General features: G+C 42.4%; 1 protein-coding gene and 1 long non-coding RNA gene across 12 annotated transcripts in view; one reads left to right on the top strand and one right to left on the bottom strand.

Annotated features, from left to right (window-relative positions):
• Positions 1-13: 13 nt before the first annotated feature.
• On the bottom strand, positions 14-23,217 carry LOC140907065 (serpin B6). 10 transcript variants are annotated; one of them, XM_073332208.1, is made up of 8 exons: positions 23,079-23,217; positions 17,869-17,926; positions 10,861-11,038; positions 8,026-8,163; positions 6,593-6,710; positions 6,244-6,386; positions 3,125-3,292; positions 14-1,433 (listed from the first exon to the last, which is right to left on the bottom strand). In XM_073332208.1, the coding sequence occupies exons 3-8, from the start codon at positions 11,026-11,028 to the stop codon at positions 1,032-1,034; spliced, it is 1,137 nt and encodes a 378-aa protein (XP_073188309.1). In that variant the 5' UTR covers positions 11,029-11,038; positions 17,869-17,926; positions 23,079-23,217; the 3' UTR covers positions 14-1,031. The 10 variants fall into 10 exon arrangements, with proteins under 10 accessions (XP_073188309.1, XP_073188307.1, XP_073188308.1 ...); XM_073332206.2 differs by lacking the exon at positions 23,079-23,217 and adding an exon at positions 22,706-22,746; XM_073332207.2 differs by lacking the exon at positions 23,079-23,217 and adding an exon at positions 22,647-22,715.
• The window catches only part of LOC140907066 (uncharacterized), a 30,951-nt gene continuing 29,688 nt past the window's right edge, over positions 23,025-24,287 (top strand). For both annotated transcript variants that reach the window (XR_012157351.2, XR_012157354.2), the window contains exon 1: positions 23,025-23,121. This is a non-coding gene — a long non-coding RNA (uncharacterized LOC140907066). The remainder of the gene's footprint in view (positions 23,122-24,287) is intronic.

Consider the following 24,287-nt stretch of genomic DNA (forward strand, 5'->3'; position numbering starts at 1 on the left):
GACCACATAGCACTTCACATCAGTTCCTTTATTTTTTGTTCAAGGAGCAGAAACAGCAAGACCAAAATCACTGTATAAAGCCACTATGGCTGGAGAGTTTAGCATTATTCGTCTGAGCAAAAAAGGTATACAAACTGCTGAGTTACATATTGCCTTTGTGGTTTGTTACATTAGATACAAATGAGAGCTCTCACATTTAAGTTACTGTATGTGTCCTGGAAGTTTATTATAATCTTTGCTATCTATAGAAATGTCTGTCCTATTTCACAAGTGTTAAACATTAATGTAACCCAGGTTAACGAGTGATAAGATACATGCAGAGTGAAATTCTGACCCCACTGAAGTCAATAACAAGTTTTACCATTGACTTCAGTGGAGTTGACTTCATTCCTTGTCTTGAATAAGTACTTGATCAATTATTCCCCAATGACAGTTGTGTTAATAGTGTTCATAAAAATCTGTTAGATGGCTGCACAGCTAGACATGGAAGGAACCAGTCTGGAAAATAAGACAGGGAGAAGGGAAATTTGCAAAAAGCATTTGGAGGTCAGTCAGAAGCCAGTCTTCTTTCTTTCTTCCTTCCTCTCCCCATAAGATCTTACCACTTGTTGCTAAGCAACCCCAAGTATGAGAACCAGATTTCTAGGGGAATATGTACAGAGATGGAGGGATGCATTAAGCAAGTAGTTATGGCTAAAGATGAGCCAGGACTCAAGCTAAAGAAATCTGCATTTATTTAGATATACAGGATACAAGGGGTGTTTTCCAATGAACTATGGTAAATGCCATTTTAAGTCTTACCACTTGGAACAGACATTCTTAAATGATCCTATTATTTAAAACTGTTGCTTAAATTTGAATAGAGGATTACAAAAAGCGGTTTCAGGCACAAGAGAGAAGGGTGTGTAGGGTTGTACCATGTAACGTACAGCATCTGTACAAATCTTGTTGCTTAGAGTGCAAAAAAAAAAAAATCCCAAGATAGTACAATGGAAATAACTTTACTGTGTTAATGGCTGCATTTTTTCTTTTTAGGGGGAACAAAATCTGCCATAGAACAGAATGTTGCCAGTTTTGTTGTGCCGGATAAAGAAGAGGAAAGGATGGTCAGCAGTGAACCGTGGTACAATCAGTGCACATCGCAAATTCATCACTGCTGCAGTAGCAGCTGCTGCCTCAGTGCCTTCTTCGTTTACCTCCACAAAGGACTTGTGAACAACTTCAGACAGAACTAGGTCATTGCTGGCTGACATTCCAGATAAATCCACCTTTTTTCTGTCAAATGCATCAGCCATTCCCATGCTCTTCAGAACAGGCTTCAGATCATAAGCTTGCTCCAGCTTAAATCTGGGTAAAAATACCTCCACTTCACTATAGTCCATTTCTGCATTTATCCACTCTATAAGTTTCTCATAGGTAAGGTCTCTTTCCAGCTATAAGAAAAAGAGTCAAAATTAAAGAGGAAGAAAAGCCAGGAATTTATACTAATGAAACAATGACGACTGTGTGTGTTTACACAGCAGGGATTAGCATCCTTTCCTGGTCTGGAGTGAATGCTACTGCTGAGGTCAGAAGCAAAAAATAAATGGCATTCAGATACATTCTTATATCCGTATATTCAAAAGATCCTCTAATTAGGATCAGAGCCCCACTGTACTATATGCAAGTACTGTCACAAATCCATCTTTTGTGGTGACAAGTTAATACAATTGCATGTTGTCACTAGTAATGAAGTGTACTTGGAAGACATGGTGTCAAGGTTCCTTCCCCACTCTGAACTCTAGGGTACAGATGTGGGGACCCGCATGAAAGACCCCCTGAGCTTATTCTTACTAGCTTAAGTTAAAAAAAAAAAAAAAACTTCCCCAAGGTACAAACTTTGCCTTGTCCTTGAACAGTATGCTGCCACCACCAACCGTTTTAAACAAAGAGGAAGAGACCACTTGGAGACGTCTTTCCCAGCCCTCCCCACCCGAAGCCCTACACACCCCCTTTCCCGGGGAGGCCTGAGAATAATATCTTAACCAATCGGTTACAAAATCATCGAAGACCCAAACCACTGGATCTTTGAACAATGGAAAAATCAGTCAGGTTCTTAAAAGAAAGGTGAAAATCAAATCTGTAAAATCAGGATGGAGAATATTTTACAGGGTATTCGGATTCAAAACACAGAGGATCCCCCTCTGGGCAAACCCTTAAAGTTACAGAAAACAGGAATAAACCTCCCTCTTAACAGAGGGGAAATTCACATAAAACAAAAGAAACTAATCCGCCTTGACTGACTGACTTATATTGGTTGCAATATTGGAGGCTTGGATTAGGATGGGTTGGAGAAGATGGATTTCTGTCTGGTCTCTCTCAGTCCCAAGAGAGAACAACCACATAAACAAAGAGCACAAAACAAAAGGCTCCCCTCGCCCCCAAGATTTGAAAGTATCTTGTCCCCTTATTGGTCCTTTGGGTCAGGTGCCAGCCAGGTTAGCCTGAGCGTCTTACAGGTAACAGGATGTTGCCTCTGGCCAGAAGGGATTTTATAGCAGTGTATACAGAAAGGTGGTTACCCTTCCCTTTATATTTATGACACATGGCTACTGTGGGAGAGGCATTGCTATTTCGCCATCCCTTGCCAGCTCAGTAACAATATAGTACAGAAAAGAAATCAGCTCTTGAATGGAGGAGCACTTGAAGACTCCCATATGAAGCAACCGTTAGGTACAGTGAGGGAGAGCCCAACCCACAACAGAAAGGAATATGGGGAAAATCTGTCAAACAGGAAGTGATTTTTGTGAGAATGGAAGCTCTGCAGGATCTCCTTCAGTCTGTCGCTCACTACATTCTGGCTTCATCCCACTCCCTGGTGACCCCTCCTCTAGTCAAGAAATCTCTCTTTTCAGAACTTAACATTTCCCTGGACATCAGAGAGAGTTGGGTTTACTTGACAGTAACACATGGTATTCCCATCCCTTGGAGGACAGATGCAATGTGTTCTCAGCTCTCCCACCTTGTGTTAATACTGGTGAGTTTAGATTTGTGAATTCAAGTCCCAAGCTCCAAATGAGATTTAGTCAAATGCTCTTCTCTGGCAGGATTTGAGCTGCCTTTGTATTCAGTACAAATGCCTTACCTGTTCCAGGCCAGTGGAATTATCTTGGATTTCATCAGGAAGTAGGATGATCATACTAGTCTCGTTATCAACATAAGGGAGATCAAGGATTTTGGTCCGAAAATCTGCCATGTAGCTCATGTTAAATTTAGCTTTCTGGAACATCATCTGCACTGGTTTGGTCTCATTCTTTAAAAAAAAAAAAAAAAAGTATCAGTGTCAACAAGTAATACAGAGCCAGCATGTTGGTACTAACCTAGAAGAACTGGGATTCAAATCACTTATGACATCTGAAACTAGGCTGGACAGAGCACTAGAAAATACTGTAGGGAAGGGTCCTACCATTGCCCATTGGGTTGGGAGGGAATGAACTAGAATTTCATCAGGTTTTTCCCATTTGTAATGCCCAGTCCCTTGAGATTTATTTTCAGGAAAACAACAGAGGTATTTTAGTTGCTTAGTGCATAGCTTCCTATCAACAAAATTGTAAAAACACTGGACCTCTGTGCCTAAAGAGTTTCACACCTGGATTCAAGCCTTTTAATTTAAAAACATATTTTAATCTTGGCTTCAAATGGACAGGGAACATCTTCAACTTAAATATTTAGTTCTTTTAGGCTACTGGTCCCGGAATGCAATCTCAAAAGAAATATAAAATATTTTACTGACATTATACAAATAATTAAATCCTAAAATTATAAAGCCACTAATGGTTTGAAATGACCATTTTGAAATCCACTATCTCCTACCCTTTTTCTTATGGAGCACAAGCTTGTGAGGCTTTTTCATTATTTTCTTTTCATTCAAGATGAGTAACAAGATGAGAAAATAGGAATTAGCCTGAAACTGTAAGGCCATTAATCCAACTTTTCCAAAACTTAAATCTAAAAGATTAGTAGGCAGGAGATTTCAAACCTCTGACTGCTAAATGGCAAATATGGCCATCGCTGTTATTGCCTGTTAATACAGAAAAGGACGGGTTGAGTGGACAGGGGCACAAAGTCAGATTTTCTTAAGGATCTTGCCGCATTTTAGGGAAGGAGCAGGCAGCAAAAACAAACAGTGATCCTGTAAGTAGATTAAAGAGAATGGCTATTAGTATGCTGGAAAGGCTGTTGGGAGTGTTCACGGTTGATACCAGAGAGGAGCCTAAAAGCTCAGGTAGCATCTGGATTTCTGAGTGCTTATCTGAACTCCATTTCTGACAGTTCATTATGACTAGTAAGTGTAAGCAGGCTGAGGATAAAAGAGTAAGTTTTACAGTTTGTTCTGGAAGCACTGAGATTTGTGGTCATTCCTGTGCCTTATAAAGTGAATTTCATAGTTGTGGATCATCTGCTGTCTTCCACTTGAGTTTTGGTGACTGACAGTTCTGTAGTTCCTAATGAATTCCTTTAAATGTTATATTCCTTGTCAAGAAGAAAATGCAGTCCTCTGGTAGCTCAGCCCAGTTTCAGAGACAGCTTTGAAGATTAGGGTCAAAACCTTAATATGACCCTGTATTCAATGGAGAGTCAGCATAGTACTGATTCCCCTCTACCCCCAAAGAAGAAAAGGGAGAACTAAGCAACTTCACAAGTTAGGGCTCTTTCTGGGGAGGGCCTGGTAGGAAAGATTGGCACGAACTCCCCAGTAGGTCTAAGGCAGGACAATAGCATTCTATCAAATGCTTCAGAGAGATCCAGTAGTGTGAATGTATGTCTCTCATCCATGGACAAGAGCAGGTCATCCATCAACACTACTTGTGCTGTCTGTTACCTATCAAGATCTGAAGCCCAGATTTGGGGAGGTAAACTATACAGATAGTAAGCAGGTGTATCCACTTGCATTTTCATTACATTATTCACAAATGGGAAAGAAGTTAGACCCTCAAGCAGTAAAGTCTGGTTTCATTCATGGCTTCTGGAGTGCTGGCCTGACTATAACATGTGTTGGGCTGGGCGATAAAATTCTCTCTCTAAAAGATGGCATTAAGAGACAGTAATGCTTCCAGACACTCCTGAATGTCTTTCACCATCCAGGAAGGGATGGGTACAAGTCACACAGGATGGCTCACATTTCATTCAGTTTCTTGGTATGCAAATAGATTTAGCTCTCCAGAATCATGTTACCAGTCCCTGTTTGTGCTATTTTGAGACAGTCCCATGAGGATGGATGAGCTTCTGCAAGAAGGAGGGCTGGCCTATTGCCACAATGAGAATTACTGTATTATGCCTTGGGGTAGTATGGATGCACTTTAAGATGAGATTTTCACACTATGATGTGAGTAGCTAAAAAAAAGAAACCTGATCTAATTTGTATCAATTTAATTGTGGAATCCATTTTAAAGCAAAAATGATCTTGTTTTGATTAAAGCTTGTTGTAAAGAGAAGTGTTCCATGTGCCAAAGCATCTGAACGCATGTATGTTCCCTAGGACCCAATTCTTCTCACACTTTTTATACTGTTGTACCCCTTGGAATCCCAGCCATGGATCAGGACACCACTGTCCCAGCAAGAAGACCGTCCCTGTCCCAAAGAGCATATACTCATTTACCTCCACGGACTGCAGTAGAGTTGCTCCTGATTTACACTGATGTGAGGAGAATTAGCCATCGCCACAAATCAAACCTTACAAGACGTGAGGTACTTGAGCATTATTTGTGTTCCAATTTTATCACTGGGTAAAAACTGAAGCAGAAGGGACCAGTTTCTGTAAGTAACCTTAATTCTGTGGTAGTTCTGCACACAAAACTGCAGCACATTAGAGGACAAGGAGATTAAATGACTTCCAGGTTCTCTAACCACTGAACAATTTATGGGATCCCAATTTATGGAGTCCGACACTCGTTTATCCACATTCTTCCCTTCCATGTTAAAATTTTATGTTAAAGGCTACCTCCCTCCAACACTGAAAAGATACAGTGAGAGGTGCAGCAGAAAGCAAAACAAGGGATACATCTAAGTTAATGTATTTAATTGAAAATGTAGTTTCAAAGATGTTTGCAATAAACTAACCAAAGGGGTTGTGTTGAGGGGATGGGATAGAATAGAATAGAGGATTGTAGTAAAGTGTATTTAGGGCAATCCTGATTAAAAGCATTTTTTGTTTTCTCTGGGCGAAGAGTACTGCAAAATTAGTGACATTTCCCTACTTCATACCTTGTTAATTTTAAACTGCCTTTCCACTGTGCAATCCTTGTTGAATTGGGTTTCCCAGTTGCCTTTGAAGTAGATGGCATTCACCAAGACCAGTCTGGTCATTGAATCAACAACGCCCTGAGCCAACAGATTCTGGATTTTACCTTTAGGACACATTAAAGGAAGAATAGATTTTAGCTGGTACGCATCTATCTTCTACCTACTGCACAAGACAAGAACTACATCTTAATCTGAAGGATTCAGTTCTGTTTTTCCTCTCCTTCCCTTATTGTATCTCTCCTAAGACCATATGCTTTTTAAGCAGGCTTTGGCTGTTCAGAAAGACACTGGAACTCTGCAAGCTACTTACCTTCAGTTTTTTCTTCTACCCAGGCATTTATATGTTTTCTGGAATCTTCTGCAGCTCTAGAGAAGTCAAGTTGTTCTAGCTCTGCATGGTAGAATTTCTGGCAGGAATCTATAAATGTCTAGGACAAACAAAGCAGGATGTCTTAACAATATATTTTTTTGATGTGCAGTTGTAGAAGACTCAAACATAGAATCTACCTCTTCCTCTCCCACCCCTTTAGAAGGGGTCATAAAATAGTCTTTAACACCCACTTGTTGTCACTTCTTTTCAAACTGAATGTTTTATTTTCTATTATTACATTAGTCCAAGCAGCTGGCTTACTGACAGATCAACAAGACTGCATGCTGAGAGTAATGCAATCAATTTGCTTCGGTTTGAGAGTACAAGGCTTTGTAAATCAATCTCTAGATAAAGTTTTTTGTAACCCTCCCAGAGTAACCCAAACCTGATCTAGTTCAGAAGTGAAACCTCAGGGGGGTTATTTCTATATCTTTTTCTACAGTATGTGTGGACCATAACCACAAGCTCTTCAGCCTTATAAAAGGCCTGCTGTGCAAATATCAATAGGTCAGTAATTACGTGGTTAGGTCAAAATCATGCCCTCTCTCTCCAATTTGTATTTTGGCGTCTTCTATTTTATGGACCAAATGCCAAAGATGCAAAGTTTAAATATGTAATCACAGTGGTTTTAACTTTAATTGAGAAGAGGAACTCTTGATCGGAGCCAGTTTATACTGGCAATCCTTTTAGTAATAGAATTACTGTAAAATGGGGCAGGTAAGGTTGATTACCTTACTGAAAATGCAAGTTTGTTTTTTAGAATCTAAAACTTGAGAGATTTTCAGTTATCTCTTAATTTTTTGAGATGAAGGAAGGGTATCGGAAAGAGTAAGGTTAAAATTAGGGGTACACGTTTTTGGACACATTTTAAAAGGGAAATGTATACCCCAGTAGCTGTTACTCTCAGCTAAGTCTCTGGAGAATTTTTAATCATTCTTCTGTCTGATTTAAAAAAATAATTATGTGGCCATTGCTGTGTCCTTTGAATGCACTGTCCAATTTAGGGGGAAGGAAGACACCGCAAAAAGTCACACAATAATGCCTATTACCCTCCCTGTCCACCATTTGAAGGAAATCCTTTATCTTAGCTCCTGGCCAAAAATACTTGAGTGATTAATGGAATGCTGAAGAGTTGGGGTTTGACGGACCTTCCATTGACAACGCTCTGCTCCAGTTCTCTAGAGTTCAGAGCTAGGGACTGTCAAACAGTCAGCTGAACACATGAATGGATTTTACAAGGAGACTGGCTTTGGTTAGTCAGGTCCTGAACTACATACTGCCTGCAGATTAAAGCCAACACCTTTATTTGCACTCAGAAATGGAAGCATAGCAAATGTGTTATAACAGAAAAGCAAACTGAACGTTTGACTTACTGCAAGAAATGTAAACGTCTTTTCCCCATAGAGCCGGTTGGCAATCCTAAGCAAATAATTAGTGCCTGGCTTGTTAATTTCAGAAATAAGGGACTGGTATCTATCGTGAATGTCTTCAGTTTCGTCCAGAGAAAGCACCTATAGAAAAAGAGAGGAATACACTCAGCATGACACACGTGCTGAAACATGCACTTTGGAACAGGTTAGTACAATGCCTTTCAGCAGCTTAGAGATGAAAGCTGCAGCCTGAACACCCAAGACAGCCCTAAAAGGGAAAGGATTTCCCAAAACCCAACACATTTGGACTCATTGTGCAGGTGAGGAGAGAGAAACTGCATACAAATTTTTACCGTGGGAATAAACATAGCTGTTTTGAAGAGACCCCTCACTCAGTCCTAGCTTTAGGGCACATAAAATGAACAGTTCTGGAGAGTTTAAAGGAAAACCATCAACTTGAAATCTACTCAGTTTCAAAACATACATGAATTTAAAGTAGCTTTAGGTCCTATACTTGTCTCTATATCCCCATGTCGATTTTTGTAGCTTTATAATTACTTTCTTTTAATTTGTTTCATTGTGCAAAAGAGCCTGACAAACAGGGAAAATGTCTCTATGGAAGAAACAGTGAAGCACCAAGTGCTGTCAAATGCACAAGTATACAAACTGGGGGAAATGTCCCTTATTTTTCCCTAATCTTAACTGTTACTTGCAACACTAAGAGGTTAAAAAAAATTCAGACAAGGTAAGATTTATATTGATGGTATCCCTTTCAACAGTCCTTTTCCCAAAGCTTCTAGCAATGTTTTGGAACTATGCCTTCAATTCAAGCACTACCATAGGATGCTGCTGTCTTTGAACAGGGTCTCCATTTTGCCTTCCATAATGGATTTTTCTTGCATCATTTTATGTTTGCATTGTTCCATTCCTCATTCTTTTCCTTCTTCACTAAGATGAAGCACCTTATAGTACAATAGTTAGCACAGGTTCTCTTGGGAATACATTCAAGAACAGATCTGGCTTTTATTTGAGCTTAAACATTAGTGGAATGAAGAAATGTTATGGAATGACTTAGTGCTCCAGTACATTAGTCCTTTGCTTTAATATGAACAAGATTTATTTACTAGAGATCAAGAATGGCTCTTATACTAGGAAACACTGTAGTGAAGTAAGACACCCTGAACATCCCTTTCTAAGGGAAAACTTTAGCTCTACAGTGCTTCATTGCATGTGGGGAGGCAAATGCCCAAAGTGACAAAAATAGCCCAAGACCTCAGAGGCTTCCCAAAGGACCAAACAGACAACAGGGGAGACGGGCAGCTCATCGAAGGCACAGTCCCCATCGGACACAACAGGCCCAATTCAACCAAATGCAGTCTGGGATAACTCTGAGGGAGACCCATGGTAAGTCTCTGGGCTAAATTCATTGATGTCACATCTAGTAGGTCAACGTTTTGAAAATCAAGATCAAGCAAAACTTTGCTTTCATTTACATAGATGTAAATCGGACACAATTCCATTGAAATCTAATAGTTACTCCAGTTTTACACCAATGCAACAGAAGAATTTGTCTTAATGTTTATTTAAACATTGTAGTTTAAATAAATATCCCTAGTATCAAAGCTTAAAATTCATCCTTGGTTTGAGTTAAAGTGACACTAAAAAGATTGAATTTTTACAAAAAAACTACCTCCCAAATGTTGGGTTTGCTTCAAAGTAATAACTGCTAAAAAATGTCATGATATGAATTCCAGGACAATTGCAGAGCTGTTGTACTGCTTGATATTTTGAGCAACAGATTTTACTGACACAGAACAAGGGAATGTTCACACCCACTGTCATGGACTCACAGGTCATGCCACTTCGGCACACCCACTAGTGCATGTAATTTTTAGCAACATTATTCTAAACAAAAAGACATATACATGCCAATTCTAAAAGTCCTTACAGATTATAAGGAATCAGTTTTAACTCCACCCTATTTTACTGTTGAAGCTGCACGTTTAGACATACTCTTCCCCTCCCCAAGCCAAATATTGTATAAGGCTCTAAGTGGACAGCTATAAATCTAGTTTCGAAATTTGTAATTCTCACCCCAAGACTCCAAGTAGACTATACTAAAAATATAAGAGAAGTACAAGCTAAGAGAACCTAAAAGGATGTAGATGCCACACAGAAGTCCTTCCCTCTAACAACCTCTTTTCAGCCAGATCTCAGGGCCTCAACTCCATGCTCATCTTCCCTGACTCCTGCCAATTTTGCCACTGTTGATCACTCTCCTTTTCTAAATCTTGTTCTCCCTTAGCATTTGTGACTCCATCTCCTGGTTCTCCTCTTAGGTCTTTGCTTGAGCTTTCAGTGGGACCTCAGGGCTCCATACTTGGCACCCAACTCTTCTTCCCTAGGCCCTCTTTCTCTCTCGAGGTTCTGAGTGCTCATTGGAGCAGGATTTGGCATTAAGAATTTAAATGAACGAGGCCTACATTTTCAAAAGCGACTAGTGATTTTTTTTGGTTGCCCAACTTGACACCTTACAGGGGGCCTGATTTTAAGAAAATGCTCCTGGCTATGTTTTTAAGACATATTTAGGTTACTAGTATAATCTGATATTAATAGCAGAGAATGTAATTGAAGAAGTTCTTTTCTAACTCTTGAGGCAGCTAGACAGCTCTCTCTTTTTCAAGGCACCTCAGCTGTATGGTGCCACCAAAATTCTACTCTCAGGCTCACAAGGATGATAATGGGAGTTTTCCATAGGTACAGAACATTCAATAGAGATCTGTAGTTCAGCTTCTAGAGCAAAGTTGTCTTAAGTGGTCCAAGTTTATCCAGACATACCTTTGCCATCTGGGCTGCAGTGGTACCTTTTGCACCCAAAAAAACCATGGACAAAGCAGAGGAGATACTCAACGGAGAAAAGAATAAGTTCTGTGTATTGGTATTTTCACTCAGCTTTTTGAATAGGTTGAGTGCAAAGGTGGTGTTTGCTTTACTGAGGTTATCCATGGTTCAGAACCTATAAAACACAAAGGAAAGATCATATAAGATACAGATTTAAAATATAATGGAGTATTTAATGTGCCAGATTCTCAGCTGGTATAAAGCACCATAACTCCACTGAAGTCAGTGGAACCACACTGGTTTTACATCACCTCAGGATCTAGCACAGTGTCAAATAAGTTTAAGGACCATGTGTTCTGTCTCTCTCTCTCTCAAAATCCAAGTTTATATAAGAGCCTTCAGATAACAAGTGGGACAAACTCACAAAAATTGCAAAGTTTTCCAATTCTCTAAGATTCGTGTCGATTTTCAAAAACATTATACACAGTTTTTCAGGAATTCAGTACCTAGCTTACAGAACTGTTTAGCCACACGAATACAATTTATATTTCATATTTATACAGGTGATCCAAATTTATCAGCAGATGTTGAATTTGTTTTATATTTAATGGTCATTATTGGAGGCACGTTGTTTAAGTCACAGTTGTGCAATACTTAATACCTCAAATTTACTTTAATCCAACCTGCAGTACCTAAGTATTTGAATTTATATTACATTCTCTGGTGTAGAATATTCACTGCATGTACTTTATGATCTGGGTTGGTAACTTTCTTAGTCAACTAAAAAGTGATTTTGGGTTTAAAGTTCTATAAACATCTGCCTTATTCACTCATTAGTGGTAAATCCACATATTACTTGGTTGTTTCTAGCCCACTAGGATAGTGTTTGTCTTCTATTCACAGCAGAGTTATGGAAAGTGGATCATGCGACTATATGTCCTAAGAGGGGTGGAGTGCCCCTTCTGCAGAGATAGGGAGATTGAGGCAAAATGGGAAGAGAAATAGGAAAATATAACGGGCACAGTAGGAAGAGAGAGAGGTTATGATGGGGAGGGAAACACAGGTAAGAAAAGAGCTCTTTATAATAGTCTTTTCTCTTTAATGTTTCAGTCATTTTTAACTTCCTTTCCTCTTCCCTTCCTGACACCTCAATTAGAGGGCAATTGTTCAGCACTGGGTTTGTTTTATACTCTCAGCCCATCTATTCCTGTGTCAGTGACCAACAGGAGATTCTGCTTCCAGCATTTTTCACTCAACCAATTGGGAGCAATCATGACAAGAGGATTTTAAAAGGAATATTATCCTTAATTCACATTGTAATATGACAGACTCTTTAGGATTAAAGAAAGTCTAATGAAGATGAGTAGTAAACATATGTGCCCATCCAAGAACACATACTAGTAATAAAAAAAGTTTGTGTTGGCATCTGATGACTGTTCTGTAGCTTATATGAAGTTAATTTGGTTGTCTCCATCCAACAGCCAGTGAAAAGGAGCCCACATTGCAGTCTGTTTACTAATCTCCATAACATAATGGCTTTATTTTTATGCTGCCGCCCGGTAGTTGCTCATTACAAATACACTTATGCATAAAGAAATTACTGGAAAGCTCCCAATCTGGGTGCCACATTTCAGGAAAGGTGGACAGATTGGAGAGAATCCAGAGAAGAGCAACAAAAACGAATAAAGGTCTAGAAAACATGACTTATGAGGAAAGATTGAAAAATCTGGGTTTGTTTAGTCTAGAAAAGAGAAGATTGAGAGAAGACATGATAACAGTTTTCAAGTACGCAAAAGTTGTTACAAGGAAGAGGGAGAAAAATAGTTTTTCTTAACCTCTGAGGATAGGACAAGAAGCAATGGGCTTAAATTGCAGCAAGGGACGTTTAGGTTGGACATTAGGAAAAACTTCCTAACTGTCAGGTTAAGCACTGGAATAAATTGCCTAGGGGGGTTGTGGAATCTCCATCATTGGAGATTTTTAAGAGCAGGTATCAAGGTTTCTTCCCCACTCTGAACTCTAGGGTACAGATGTGGGGACCTGCATGAAAGACCCCCTAAGCTTATTTTTACCAGCTCAGGTTAAAAACTTCCCCAAGGTACAAACTTTGCCTTGTCCTTGAACCGTATGCTGCCACCACCAAGCGTGTTAAACAAAGAACAGCGAAAGAACCCACTTGGAGATGTCTTCCCCCAAAATATCCCCCCAAGCCCTACACCCCCTTTCCTGGGGAAGGCTTGATAAAAATCCTCACCAATTTGTACAGGTGAACACAGACCCAAACCCTTGGATCTTAAGAACAATGAAAAAGCAATCAGGTTCTTCAAAGAAGAATTTTAATTAAAGAAAAAGTAAAAGAATCACCTCTGTAAAATCAGGATGGTAAATACCTTACAGGGAAAACAGATTCAAAACATATAGAGAATCCCTCTAGGCAAAACCTTAAGTTACAAAAAAACAAAAACAGGAATATACATTCCATTCAGTACAGTGTATTTTACCACCCATTAAACAAAAGGAAATCTAACGCATTTCTAGCTAGATTACTTACTAACTTTACAGAGTTTCTGAGACTGCATTCCTGATCTGTTCCCGGCAAAAGCATCACACAGACAGACCCTTTGTTTCCCCTCCTCCCGATTTGAAAGTATCTTGTCTCCTCATTGGTCATTTTGGTCAGGTGTCAGCGAGGTTACCTTCACTTCTTAACCCTTTACAGGTGAAAGGGTTTTGCCTCTGGCCAGGAGGGATTTTATAGCACTGTATACAGAAAGGTAGTTGCCCTTCCCTTTATTTTTAATGACAGCAGGTTATAAAAACCTCTGTCAGAAATGGCCTAGATAATACTTAGTCCTACCAGGAGTGCAGGGGACTGGACTAATGACCTCTCAAGGTCCCTTCCAGTCTTATTATTCTATGATTCTATGAATTAGAGCTGATTGATATGTTTTGTATTTTCAGAACCTATAACCAGCAGGCAATACTAATTTAAATTAATTGTTGCGGGGGAGGGGGGCGGGATTTATTTGGTTAGTGATATGGCAATAAAGAGCTAAAAGAAACTGGAGAGTCTATACAAAACTGTCAAGGCAACTTTCTAATAAAAATATTCTAAAACTATTCAGCTATTTAGGGGATTTCTCAAGTGCACAGTTACAGCACAGTAGCAAAGAAATCATTTTTGTAGAAGGGTGGACTGTTGATTACAGTGCTATTTTGGGACTCAGGAGACCCAGTATCAACTCCCTGGTCTGCTACAGGCTTCCTGTGTGGCCTTGGGCAAGACACACAGGCTATGTCTACACTGCAGTGAAAGACCTGAGGCACAGATGTGTCTAGCATGGGTCAGCTGACTCAGGGCTGCAGGGCTATAAAACTTCAGTATAAAATTCAGGCACAAGCTGAAGTCTAGCCACTGAGACCCCATGAGGGGGGAGGGTCCCAGAGCCCAGACTCCATCCTATTGCCCCATTGACTCTTGAAAGAAAAAGAAAAAAAAAAAAAAGAGGGGAGAGGAAGTACTGTTGGTCATGATGACATCCAGAGGTTACAAACTGGTACCTGTTGCACTGTTACCAGAAACTCGAAGTCTGATTTAGTTCATGTTTGGTTACCCTAAGTACCACTGGAACATGAAACACTTGTGCACTGTAAAGCTTAGACTGAATTTAAAAAAAGAATCCACAGAGAATTTTACACCACACAGGTAAACACTTGCACTTCTGAGGTTGTTAGAAAATAAGTGCGAACAGTCCACCTGGAGGAAGTGGGGGAGGGTTAAATGTTAACCTGAGGTTACAGATCCAGCCACCTACAACATGATCAGTTGAGATGATAATAGTGGATTAACTACAGATAACAATTTACAGCCATTTTATGGTCTCAGCCAGTAACAAAAACTTCAAAATGTCTCAAATCTTTTATCCTAAGGCAGCAACTAACACTGGTATGTTTATTGCTACAAAACACAAACCTACACCAAATTCACATTCCCAACTCACAATGTCTAACACAGAGGAAAAAACCCACATCCTACCAACTTCTTGTTTCAACAAAAGAAAAATGCTTGCTGGCAGCTTTGCTGTTAACTAAGGCATTATTCAACACGCCTGCCAAACTATCAAGTATATTTGTCTGATATTGTACGTAACTGTAACTGACTCAAGACAGAGGCTTTGTTAAACTCAGGAAAGAGTGCAAAAGAACTGCATTTAAATTAAAAATAAGAGCACCAATCTCCACAGCCCTCCAGCCCTCACAAAGAGAAAAACATTTAGTTGGAGATTTTTTTTTTCTGTTTCACTGAGAATGATTAACTAAAATTTAAATTTGAGATTAACCAGGATGGGTTTTCTACACTACATTATCATCTGATTGATCTTTAGATATTTGAGGTGTACTCTGAAAATTATCAGAGCTCAAGCAATAAGAAGGGCATTTACTCTACAACACTGAATTAAGGATAATGTTGGGGACACTGGGCATGGCCACTAGGTAACTCGACGGTATGGAAGACCACGAGCGTCCATGAAGCCCCCTCGCACTAGGCCCAAGTGTCTTTGGCCCCCCTGCCCGGAGGCACTCACAACAGTCATGCTGGGGATTTTGCAACAATATGTTGCAAAATCAGACTGTCTGAAACTAAACAAGGCCAGACAGGGCACATATGGCAGAACAATGCTGAACAAAGCAGCTTTATATATGGTTTAACAGATGGTACAAAGAAAAAGGGAACTAGCTGGTATCTGGATTGGCTGGCTATATGGATACTTGGGGCAGCTTGCTATTGGAGAAGTATGTTGAAGAAAGGATGTATAAAAGTCTGTGTAACTTCCTGCTCTGTGTACAGGATTTGAGGTTACTGTCTCCCTGTACCACTTGAAGCTTCAAATAAACTTTTCCGCTTCTCCACCCCGTTGTGATTATTGGGTGACGCACACCGGGCAACAAACCTTGCTGTTGCCTGCCTCGGGTACTCTGTGCCGGCAACAATAATATTTAGTGATGTCACTTTGTGGGACTTACAAAAAATAAAAAATTTTGCCCTGCACAGAATGCAGTTAAGTTTACTCATGCAAATTTTTGTAGCCATCTTACTGGAAAACACACTCCAACCACATTGTATGTTACAACTGCAGTAGCAAAAATCCTACTAGACACACACGCTAGCCAGTTGAACTGTTGTAACACAGCAGATTTTCTATGTAATTCCATCGAAAAGTTTTATTGTTCCAGCAATCCAAGCAAAAGACTGGGAACCAGAAGCTCTTTTCCTGGTTCTGAAATGGACTTTCTCTGTGGTCTAAGATAAGTAACTCCACATCTTATTCCTCTGAGCTGTCAGAAAGGGATAACCTAGTACTACCAGAATTTTGAAATAAAAAAAATGCTATTTAAAAATTATTTTTTGTGACAAAGTTTTCAGTTTTGATTCCATCCAGCTAACATCTAAACAATTATTTTTAAAGTATTGGAAGAAAAATACCATCATGCCCTTGCAAATTTCCTAAGTTTCCACTTTCAGACATACTTTGCAGTATGCTTATTGTAGTCAGCTACACTTCGATTATTTTTCTGCCATTGGTCTAATTGACTACATGTAGCGACTGGGCCTTTATCAGAGACTAGAATTCAGGGGTTCTCACAAAAAAATTTTTGGTGGCCTCAGAGTATGGCCACCAACTCTTGCTGGTGGTCGCACTGACACTATTTCCTAAATTACTTTATTCACTTTAGGAAAAATAAATATATATGCACATATAGACATCCAAATCATTGTAATTTATTTATGTAGGTTTGTTTGTTTTTTTGCAGACTCAATAATAAAAATAATGCTGTGAAAAGTGATATTTGCACATTTGTTAATACCACTTTTCGCAGCAAGCCCCAGGACAAATTAAGCCCTGGATGGAGGGGGAATCAGCAGGGGTCAGGAGTAATGGGGGGATGGATGTGGGACCAGGAAGGCAGTGGAGTCCAGGGGCAATGGGGGTGGGGGGTTGGATGCAGGGCCAGGTGAGGCAGCAGGGATCAGGAGTGATGGGGGTGGACGGTGAGCCCCGTGACCAGACCCGGGGGTCAGTGGCCATGTAGCAGGGGGTCAGTGCCAGTGGCAAGAGCACGGGGGCAGGAGCTGCTCAATCAGAGTCAGGAGCCGGAGTCAGAACCTGCTGCTGTGTGCCTGGAGCTGTGGCTCAGCCCCAGGGCCAGCACCTGCTGGAGCCCAAGTTGGCACCCGCTGCTGCATGGCCAGGGCAGGGGATCGGCACCCAGGGCCAGCTCCTGCCAGAGCTCAGGTCGGCACTCATGGCAGGGGCTGGGGAGTCAGTACCTGGGACCAGTGGCCGTTGCTGCAAGTCCAGAGCTAGGGGTCGGCAGCCAGGGCTTGGAGTTGGAGCCTGCCACCACGCAGACGGGGGTTGGTGCCCGCCACCAGGAATCTGCACCCAGGGCTAGATCTGCACTCCTAGAGCCCGGGGTTGGCATCCATTGATGCACAGCCAGGGCTAGGGGTCAGTGGCCAGTCCAGCTCCTGTGATCAGCAGCCAGGGCTGGAGACCCGCAGCTGGGGCTGGCATCAGGAATTGGCAATCACTGACAGGGATTGACGCCCAGGACCAGCACCCACCAGAACCCAGGGTGGTGTCTGCTGTTGCACAGCTGGGGTTAGGGGTTGGCATTGAGGGCTCATGATCAGGGCTGGGAGTCAGAACATGGAGCCAGGGGTTGGTGCCGCAGAGCCAGAGCCAGGAATCAGAGCCTGCCGCCGCACAGCTAGGGGTTGGAGCCTGAAGCCCTGTGGGCCTGGCCGCAGGCCGGGGCCACGTGGCTAGAGCGAGGGGTCAGCACCCAAAACATCGCGGCTGCAGCCAGGTGTTGGCGCACAAAGCCCCGTGGTTGAAGCCCTGGTCCACACAGCCCGGCTCCCTAAATCCCACCACCCAACCACCCCAAGACTGAAGCCCAACCCCCGCTGTGCCCCTGCCCCATAGGTCCAGAATTCACCTTGCTTCTTCAGGGTTGTGCCTCACCTGTCTCCAGAGGCGGTGCAGGATGGTGCATCCTGGAAGGGAACAACAGGAAGGGAAGGGGGGGGGGGAGATAATGCTTTGCTCCCTCTCCCCCATCACCACCCAGGTGGTCTGTGGCCCCACAAAAAGCCCCTGGTGGTCACATTTGAGAAACACTGGACTGGATTATCTATTCCCAGTGTTACTATTTGTGTTGGGTTTCTAGGTTACAGAATATCATGGTCCTGACAGCTGTCATACAGATAAGACTTCTGATTTGCCAGCAAGATAGTTCCATTAATACACAGGTCTGAGAGCTAAGTGCAGTGAATGGGTTTGGGAAGAGGCAGAAGAGAAAATTGTCAGACTCATCAAATGTCCAAACTTGTAGACCACATTTACGTTAACAGCGATGCAAAGATGATCCATCTAGGTTGTTACGTGGTCACCCAGGACCATTGTATCCACATGCCTCCTATCGGGACATAACATTTTGAATTTAGGGTATGCATTCTCATCAATGGATGTGTCTCTTTTAGGAGTTGTTCACTGTGAGAAAGGTTGTTCTGTTTAAAATGGAAAGTTTCAAAGGAACCACTCTGTTGGGGGCAATCTCAGTGCTTAGGGGTGCTTAATTCCTGATTCAAAGTTTGCATGGAGTCTGCAACACAGACCTTTTGCCCCAACCTGCTGGTTTTTTTATTCATGTCACTTACAGCTGAATGGATCCGCCTAGAATACGAGCGGTTTAGTTAAAGATTGCAAAATTAGAGTTCATGATCTATTGTGTGCTGTGAGGCAAACCACATAATTCGAGTGAAGTCACCAATACAAGCTCAGCATGACTGATCTGCACCTTTATAACTTGTCATTTGTGCCAAACTGCACACTGTAACCGCTCTGATTCCCTTTTTCCAGCCCTCATGATCAGCAGTTGATAAGTAATCTTACAGTAATGCATCCACTGGACAAGAACTACACTCTTTGGAATGGCCTGCTCACATCCCACTTGTCAAGAAAATTGAGGGGTGGGAGTGGGAAGACAGATCTCTTCTATTTTATATCATAGAGAGTGAGAGAGAATGGACAATCTTATTTTTGTTTTCCATATTTTTCAATTTTGATGGTGTGCTGGGGGAGGAAGGCTTGACTAGTGCATTCCTATGCACTGGCTATTCCTCAGCTGCCACAAGGCCTATCAATCCAAGACAGACAGGGAACAAATTAGGGAAGCTCTGTGGGATACTCTAACCCACACTGAAGGGCCAGAGGATACAGATGAGGTGTAAGCCAATTTGCCCCCTCCCTGTACTAGAATTGGATCTCCCTCTCTCTTGTGTAGATGTGATACAGGTTTTATAGTTTTAATTCCCGTGGTGTTTTTTGCTTATTTGCTTTTTGCATCATGTACCTTTTTGGCACTATTAAAAGCACCTTGAACTTAAGTTGCAAGTTGATTGAAATTAAATTGATTATGTTCTAGAAAAACAACAGACTCAGTACTGGCATTTGTTCTTTGTATTGGCATTTGACTCCAAACTAGGAGACAAGAAAGCAAATCGCAGACCTGCTAGCTCCTAAACACCTCTGACCAAATATTGCAAGACTGATCTATTGTGATCATGCTGTCTTATTACTGAAGACAGAAGTTTATCCAAACCCTAAAACAGATAATCAACGTACAAAGGGGCACTCACTCTGTTTCCGAGATAGTGCTAACTTGGAAATAACAGGAATACATTTGGACTCTGTTTGATTTAGAATATTAATTGACCATCTGGTTTGATGGCAATATTACCGAGTAACTCAATCATCTGCCCTTTTCCATTTTACAGTAATCCTATTAGGAAAAAGAACATTCTTCTCCCTCTCCCTTAGAGGAAAGCATCTCTCTGTTGTATACAGGTCTATGTATATCACGGGCCCTATTATTAGGCCTAGCCAATCAGATTCCTTTCATGACTATGATAATGGAGCTGTTTTTTTAGTTTACCAAACAGTGGACTCTGTATGTGCGCTGGTAAAGATGGCTACATGTCAGAGGGAATAAAATTCTGGGATCTCAGACAATGGCATTTCTCGTATTTCCCCTTTGCTCTGTGCTGTGTAGGATAACTCCCTGCATTACAGTGTGAGTTTCCATGCCACAACAGATAATTCTTTTGTAATATAGAAAAATTTCTAGATCTATGGTCAACACACTCTAAAAAGAACCACTCCTGCAATCATGACAGCTGCCACAGGCTTTACAGGCTTGCAAATTTGCAGTGCATTTCTCCTCTAGTTACTGAAGCTGAAAGAGGGAAGAGAGTCAAAATTAGGGGAAAAAATCCAATGTATTTGATAACTGCTAACCTGCATATACAGGAGAATAAGAGCTACCTTTTTTAGAATTGACATAACATTTAAAAACTATCACAGAGATATTAAGAGGCTATAATAATAAAAGAGCACTTAATTTCATATTGTTCCTCACAGTGCATCCGAGGCACATGTCAGGTAGCAGTGTGTATCATGTTGCCCATCTCTGTTTAAATACTGTACTTAACGTATACATATTCAATAAATCCAGTTGAATGAAACAAAAAGTTATGGAGTAGAAATGGGAAACTAGGAGATGTGAGGGATTTGTTTATCAAAGGGCTTGCTCCCCCTCCAAACTGCATTACGTTCAAGCTTCTTGTTCTTGACTTCAAGGCCCTGCATAACTGGTCTACCTTCTTTGTCTGTTCATTCCAACACTCCCCCAGTCCCTCCACTCTACCCCTGCTAGCAAACATCAAGTTTGTACAGGACTCAGATTTTAAGGATTACAGTGGTCCCTCATGACCATCCGCATAACTCTAAGAGTTTCACTCTCCTTATGAGCATGTGAAGGTACTTCAGACACGCTCATTAGGGCAACATCAACCCCATAACTTGTGGTTGAACTACAGCATCTCTTTTAGAAATACAGCCAATCTTAATTTAAAAATGTGAAGTGATTGAGACACCATCAAGTCTTTTGGTAAGTTATTTCAATGATTAATTATCCTCCCTGTTCAAAATTTGCACTTTACTTTCCATTTGATTTTGTCAAGCTTCAACTTCCAGCTATAGGATCTCGTTATACCTCTGTCTGCTAAATTAAAGAATCTCTACTACCAAATATCTTCTCTCCACATCGACACTTCTCCCATGCATGAAACTCCCTTCTTGAACTAGTCTCCAAAGCAACTTCAATCCCCATATTTAAATCCTTCCTTAAGGCCCATTCCAAATGTGACATCTACAAGGCAGCCAATTGATTAGTTTTTGTCAAATCAATGTCAAAAATCTCTTCTCTGCTCTCTGAATACTGTGAATAGTTTTGAATTTTAAAAATTCATCTCATAAAATATTGCGTATGCATACCTATATCTATCTCCCCTTGTGTGGGAGTGTAATGGGAGCCAAGGCAGTATTTAACAAGTTGTAATGTTTGTGCAGATATACAGTTATCTTAAAAACTAAGGCCACAATCTTGCAGTAAGTCTGTCTGCATGTCTGGACCTCTGCAGCCTGGTAGGACTCCATGAAACAGTGAGTGGGCCTTTATGCAGGGTTTGCTTGAGGACTGGGGCCTAAAGGGTGTAGCCAGAAGTGGCTATCCCCACCCCTCAAAAAGAAAAAGCTTGTTTTACACTAATACATAAGACTATCTGGTGACCACAATGTCACATAACTTTAGAAATACAGTTAGCTCTATCTGTAAAGCGAGGAAAAGAAAGTGAGGAACCCAGAATGTGCATAATACAAGCAATGAGTCAGAAAAAATTAATCCCCACATTTCGATTAAAATTTAATTCAGGTTCACAGTCTAACCTTCCAGTGAGTTTGTACTGTCTGTTTTAGAGACTTATTAGAGAGACAAGGTGGGGAAGGCAACAGCTTTTATTGGAGCAAGTTCCGTTGGTGAGACAGACAAGTTTTAAAACTTCTTCAGGTCTCAGAAAGGTATTGAAGAGCTCTGTATAGCTGGAAAGCTTGTCTCTCTCACCAACAGAAGTTGGTCTAATAAAAGCTATTACCTCACCCACCTTGTCTCTTATATCTTGGGACTAGCAGGGCTACAACATTATATACTTATTGAAATACCAGCCAAAACAACATGCAGGCCTTGCAGTGGATCGTAAAATCTTCAGGCTCAGTTTTGTCATGGGTAGTGCGGATTTATGCCATGATACAGAGGTTATGAAAATAACCGTAGTATGTTCATTGCAAGCTTTATTGCCTCCTTCACTCCAGGGCTGCAGGGATTCATTTAGAGACACCTGCCCTGTTTTACTGCCTCAGTGAATGGCAGTGCCAGGCACCTCCATCACCAGAGCCTCTCCCCCAAGAGTCAGCAGCCCAGGCAGGGCTCCTGTATGTGCAACGGATTTAATAAATCCCAAGTACCAGCAACCTGTGCTGCGTGTACCACACCCACCAGGTCTGCCCTAGCCCACCGGCAAGGGAACCAGGGAAGGGTCCTTGGCTGGCACTAAGAAACCCAGCGCCAGGCGCACAGAATCACAGGGTTAGGAGGAACCATAAGGCTAAATAACCCCCCTCCTCCACCTGGTCTTACTGGGAGGAGGAAACCACAGGCTGAGCCACCTTCTCAAGGCAGGAAAGGCCCCCAGGTGCCTATTGTGAGGTGGAGTCAAGATTCCGGGGGCCGGTCTCCTAGGAGCCTGACTCCTCCCCTGCCCCCCCCATACGCTGCCCCCTCGCTCCCGCCCATCCCACCAGGAGCACAGGGTGCCGCACCCCCCGGCCTGGCGGCTTCCATCACACGCGGGGCTCACGGTTCGGTTCCTGGCTCTCACCCCGCACCGCACACGCTCTCCCAGCGCCCCGAGCAGGAGCGCTCACTGCAAGAGAAACGAAACTCACCGGACACCAGCCGGACCCTCCCCCGCGCCGCCCTCGGCTGCTTGAGCCAACCCCGTTGGGGCCGCTGCCCGGGCCCGACTCCGCCTCCCAGCGTCTCCTGCCCGCCCGCCCGCCAGACCCGAGCGACCCCGAGCCCCAGGCTGGAAACTAAACACAAGTCGCAGCCCCGGCCCCGCCCGGCTCCGGGTTCCCACCGCGCCCCAGGCAGCGAGCGCGGCAGCTCCCGCCCCACACGCGGGCGGCCCCCGGGCACCGCGGCAGGGGGCGCCAGGCCGGGGCTGGAACCAGGGGCGGCGGCTGCGGTACCGGCGCGGGAGCGGCTGGCGGCGTCGATCGCTGCTGAGCGCAGGTCGAGTGAAGCGGCTCCGGTGGCGCTGGGCAAAGGGGAGGTGGCCTCGGGCTTGTGTTAGCTCCGCTGAGCCCCGGCGTCCCGCCCTCCTGTCCCCGGAAGCGCCCGGAGCCCCCCACGGGGCGTTTCATCCCTCAGCCTCCGCCCGTCGCTGGTTTCCTGCACTATCTGCGGAGGGCGCGGCAGGGCCCGGTGTGCAGGAGCGATGTTTATGCGGCAGAGTTAGGTGCCAGCGCGTTGCCCGAGGCTGCCCTACTACCGAGCGGGCGCACACCCTCATTGCTCGCGCTGAGAGAGACGCTTGGGGCCCTTTCTCTGCCTTTTGCCTATTGAGTTTCAACGCGGCCCCACTTTCTAAGATCTAAGCCCATAATAATAATAATGTTTTACGCCTTAAAACTGAAGGAGAGTGATGCGGGTGGAAAAGAAAATCTATTTTCGTTTGTATAGACGAGGGGCGGAAAGGGAATGTACTGTACGGTCAGGTTTGGCTGCAAATGTACATTGTGTAAACTTCAGAGTAGCAGCCGTGTTAGTCTGTATTCGCAAAAAGAAAAGGAGGACTTGTGGCACCTTAGAGACTAACCAATTTATGCTCTAATAAATTGGTTAGTCTCTAAGGTGCCACAAGTCCTCCTTTTCTTATTGTGTAAACTGTACATTCAGAGTATTTTTCACTTGTGAGGGAGGTGCACAACTGGTTCATTATGATATTTTATGTGGACGTGTACACTCGTCTAGAAAAGTAAGATTTATTTTTTTTTGTTTGGGTATAATCAGTTTTACAGTATTTCTTTCAGGCAGCATAAACCCTGCCGGCTTAGACAGATAGTTCTGGTCAGCATCTGTGACTCTAGTACAGCTGTCCTGTGAAAACAGGCTTGTTAAGCAGCTGAACAAATAAAACTCAGGTCCAGTGGTGTCACAAGCAGCTGGCACAAAACAAACAATTTTCAGCATTTAATCTGGGCCAAACTGAACCCTGCAGTAATAGAATTCAAATTCACTGACTTCAGTGTACATGAATTAGTACTGAATCTATATTTATATATATGTATTTGGGTACATATAGAAAAAAAGTTTTTAAGAATTTTTCTTTGTATTAGTGAGCTACTTATGTTCAGGGAAGCTTGCACACACTGCCTTCTCTGCTGGTTTGAGTTCTG

This window comes from Lepidochelys kempii, chromosome 2 (assembly GCF_965140285.1).
Source record: "Lepidochelys kempii isolate rLepKem1 chromosome 2, rLepKem1.hap1, whole genome shotgun sequence".
Classification (NCBI taxonomy): domain Eukaryota; kingdom Metazoa; phylum Chordata; order Testudines; family Cheloniidae; genus Lepidochelys; species Lepidochelys kempii.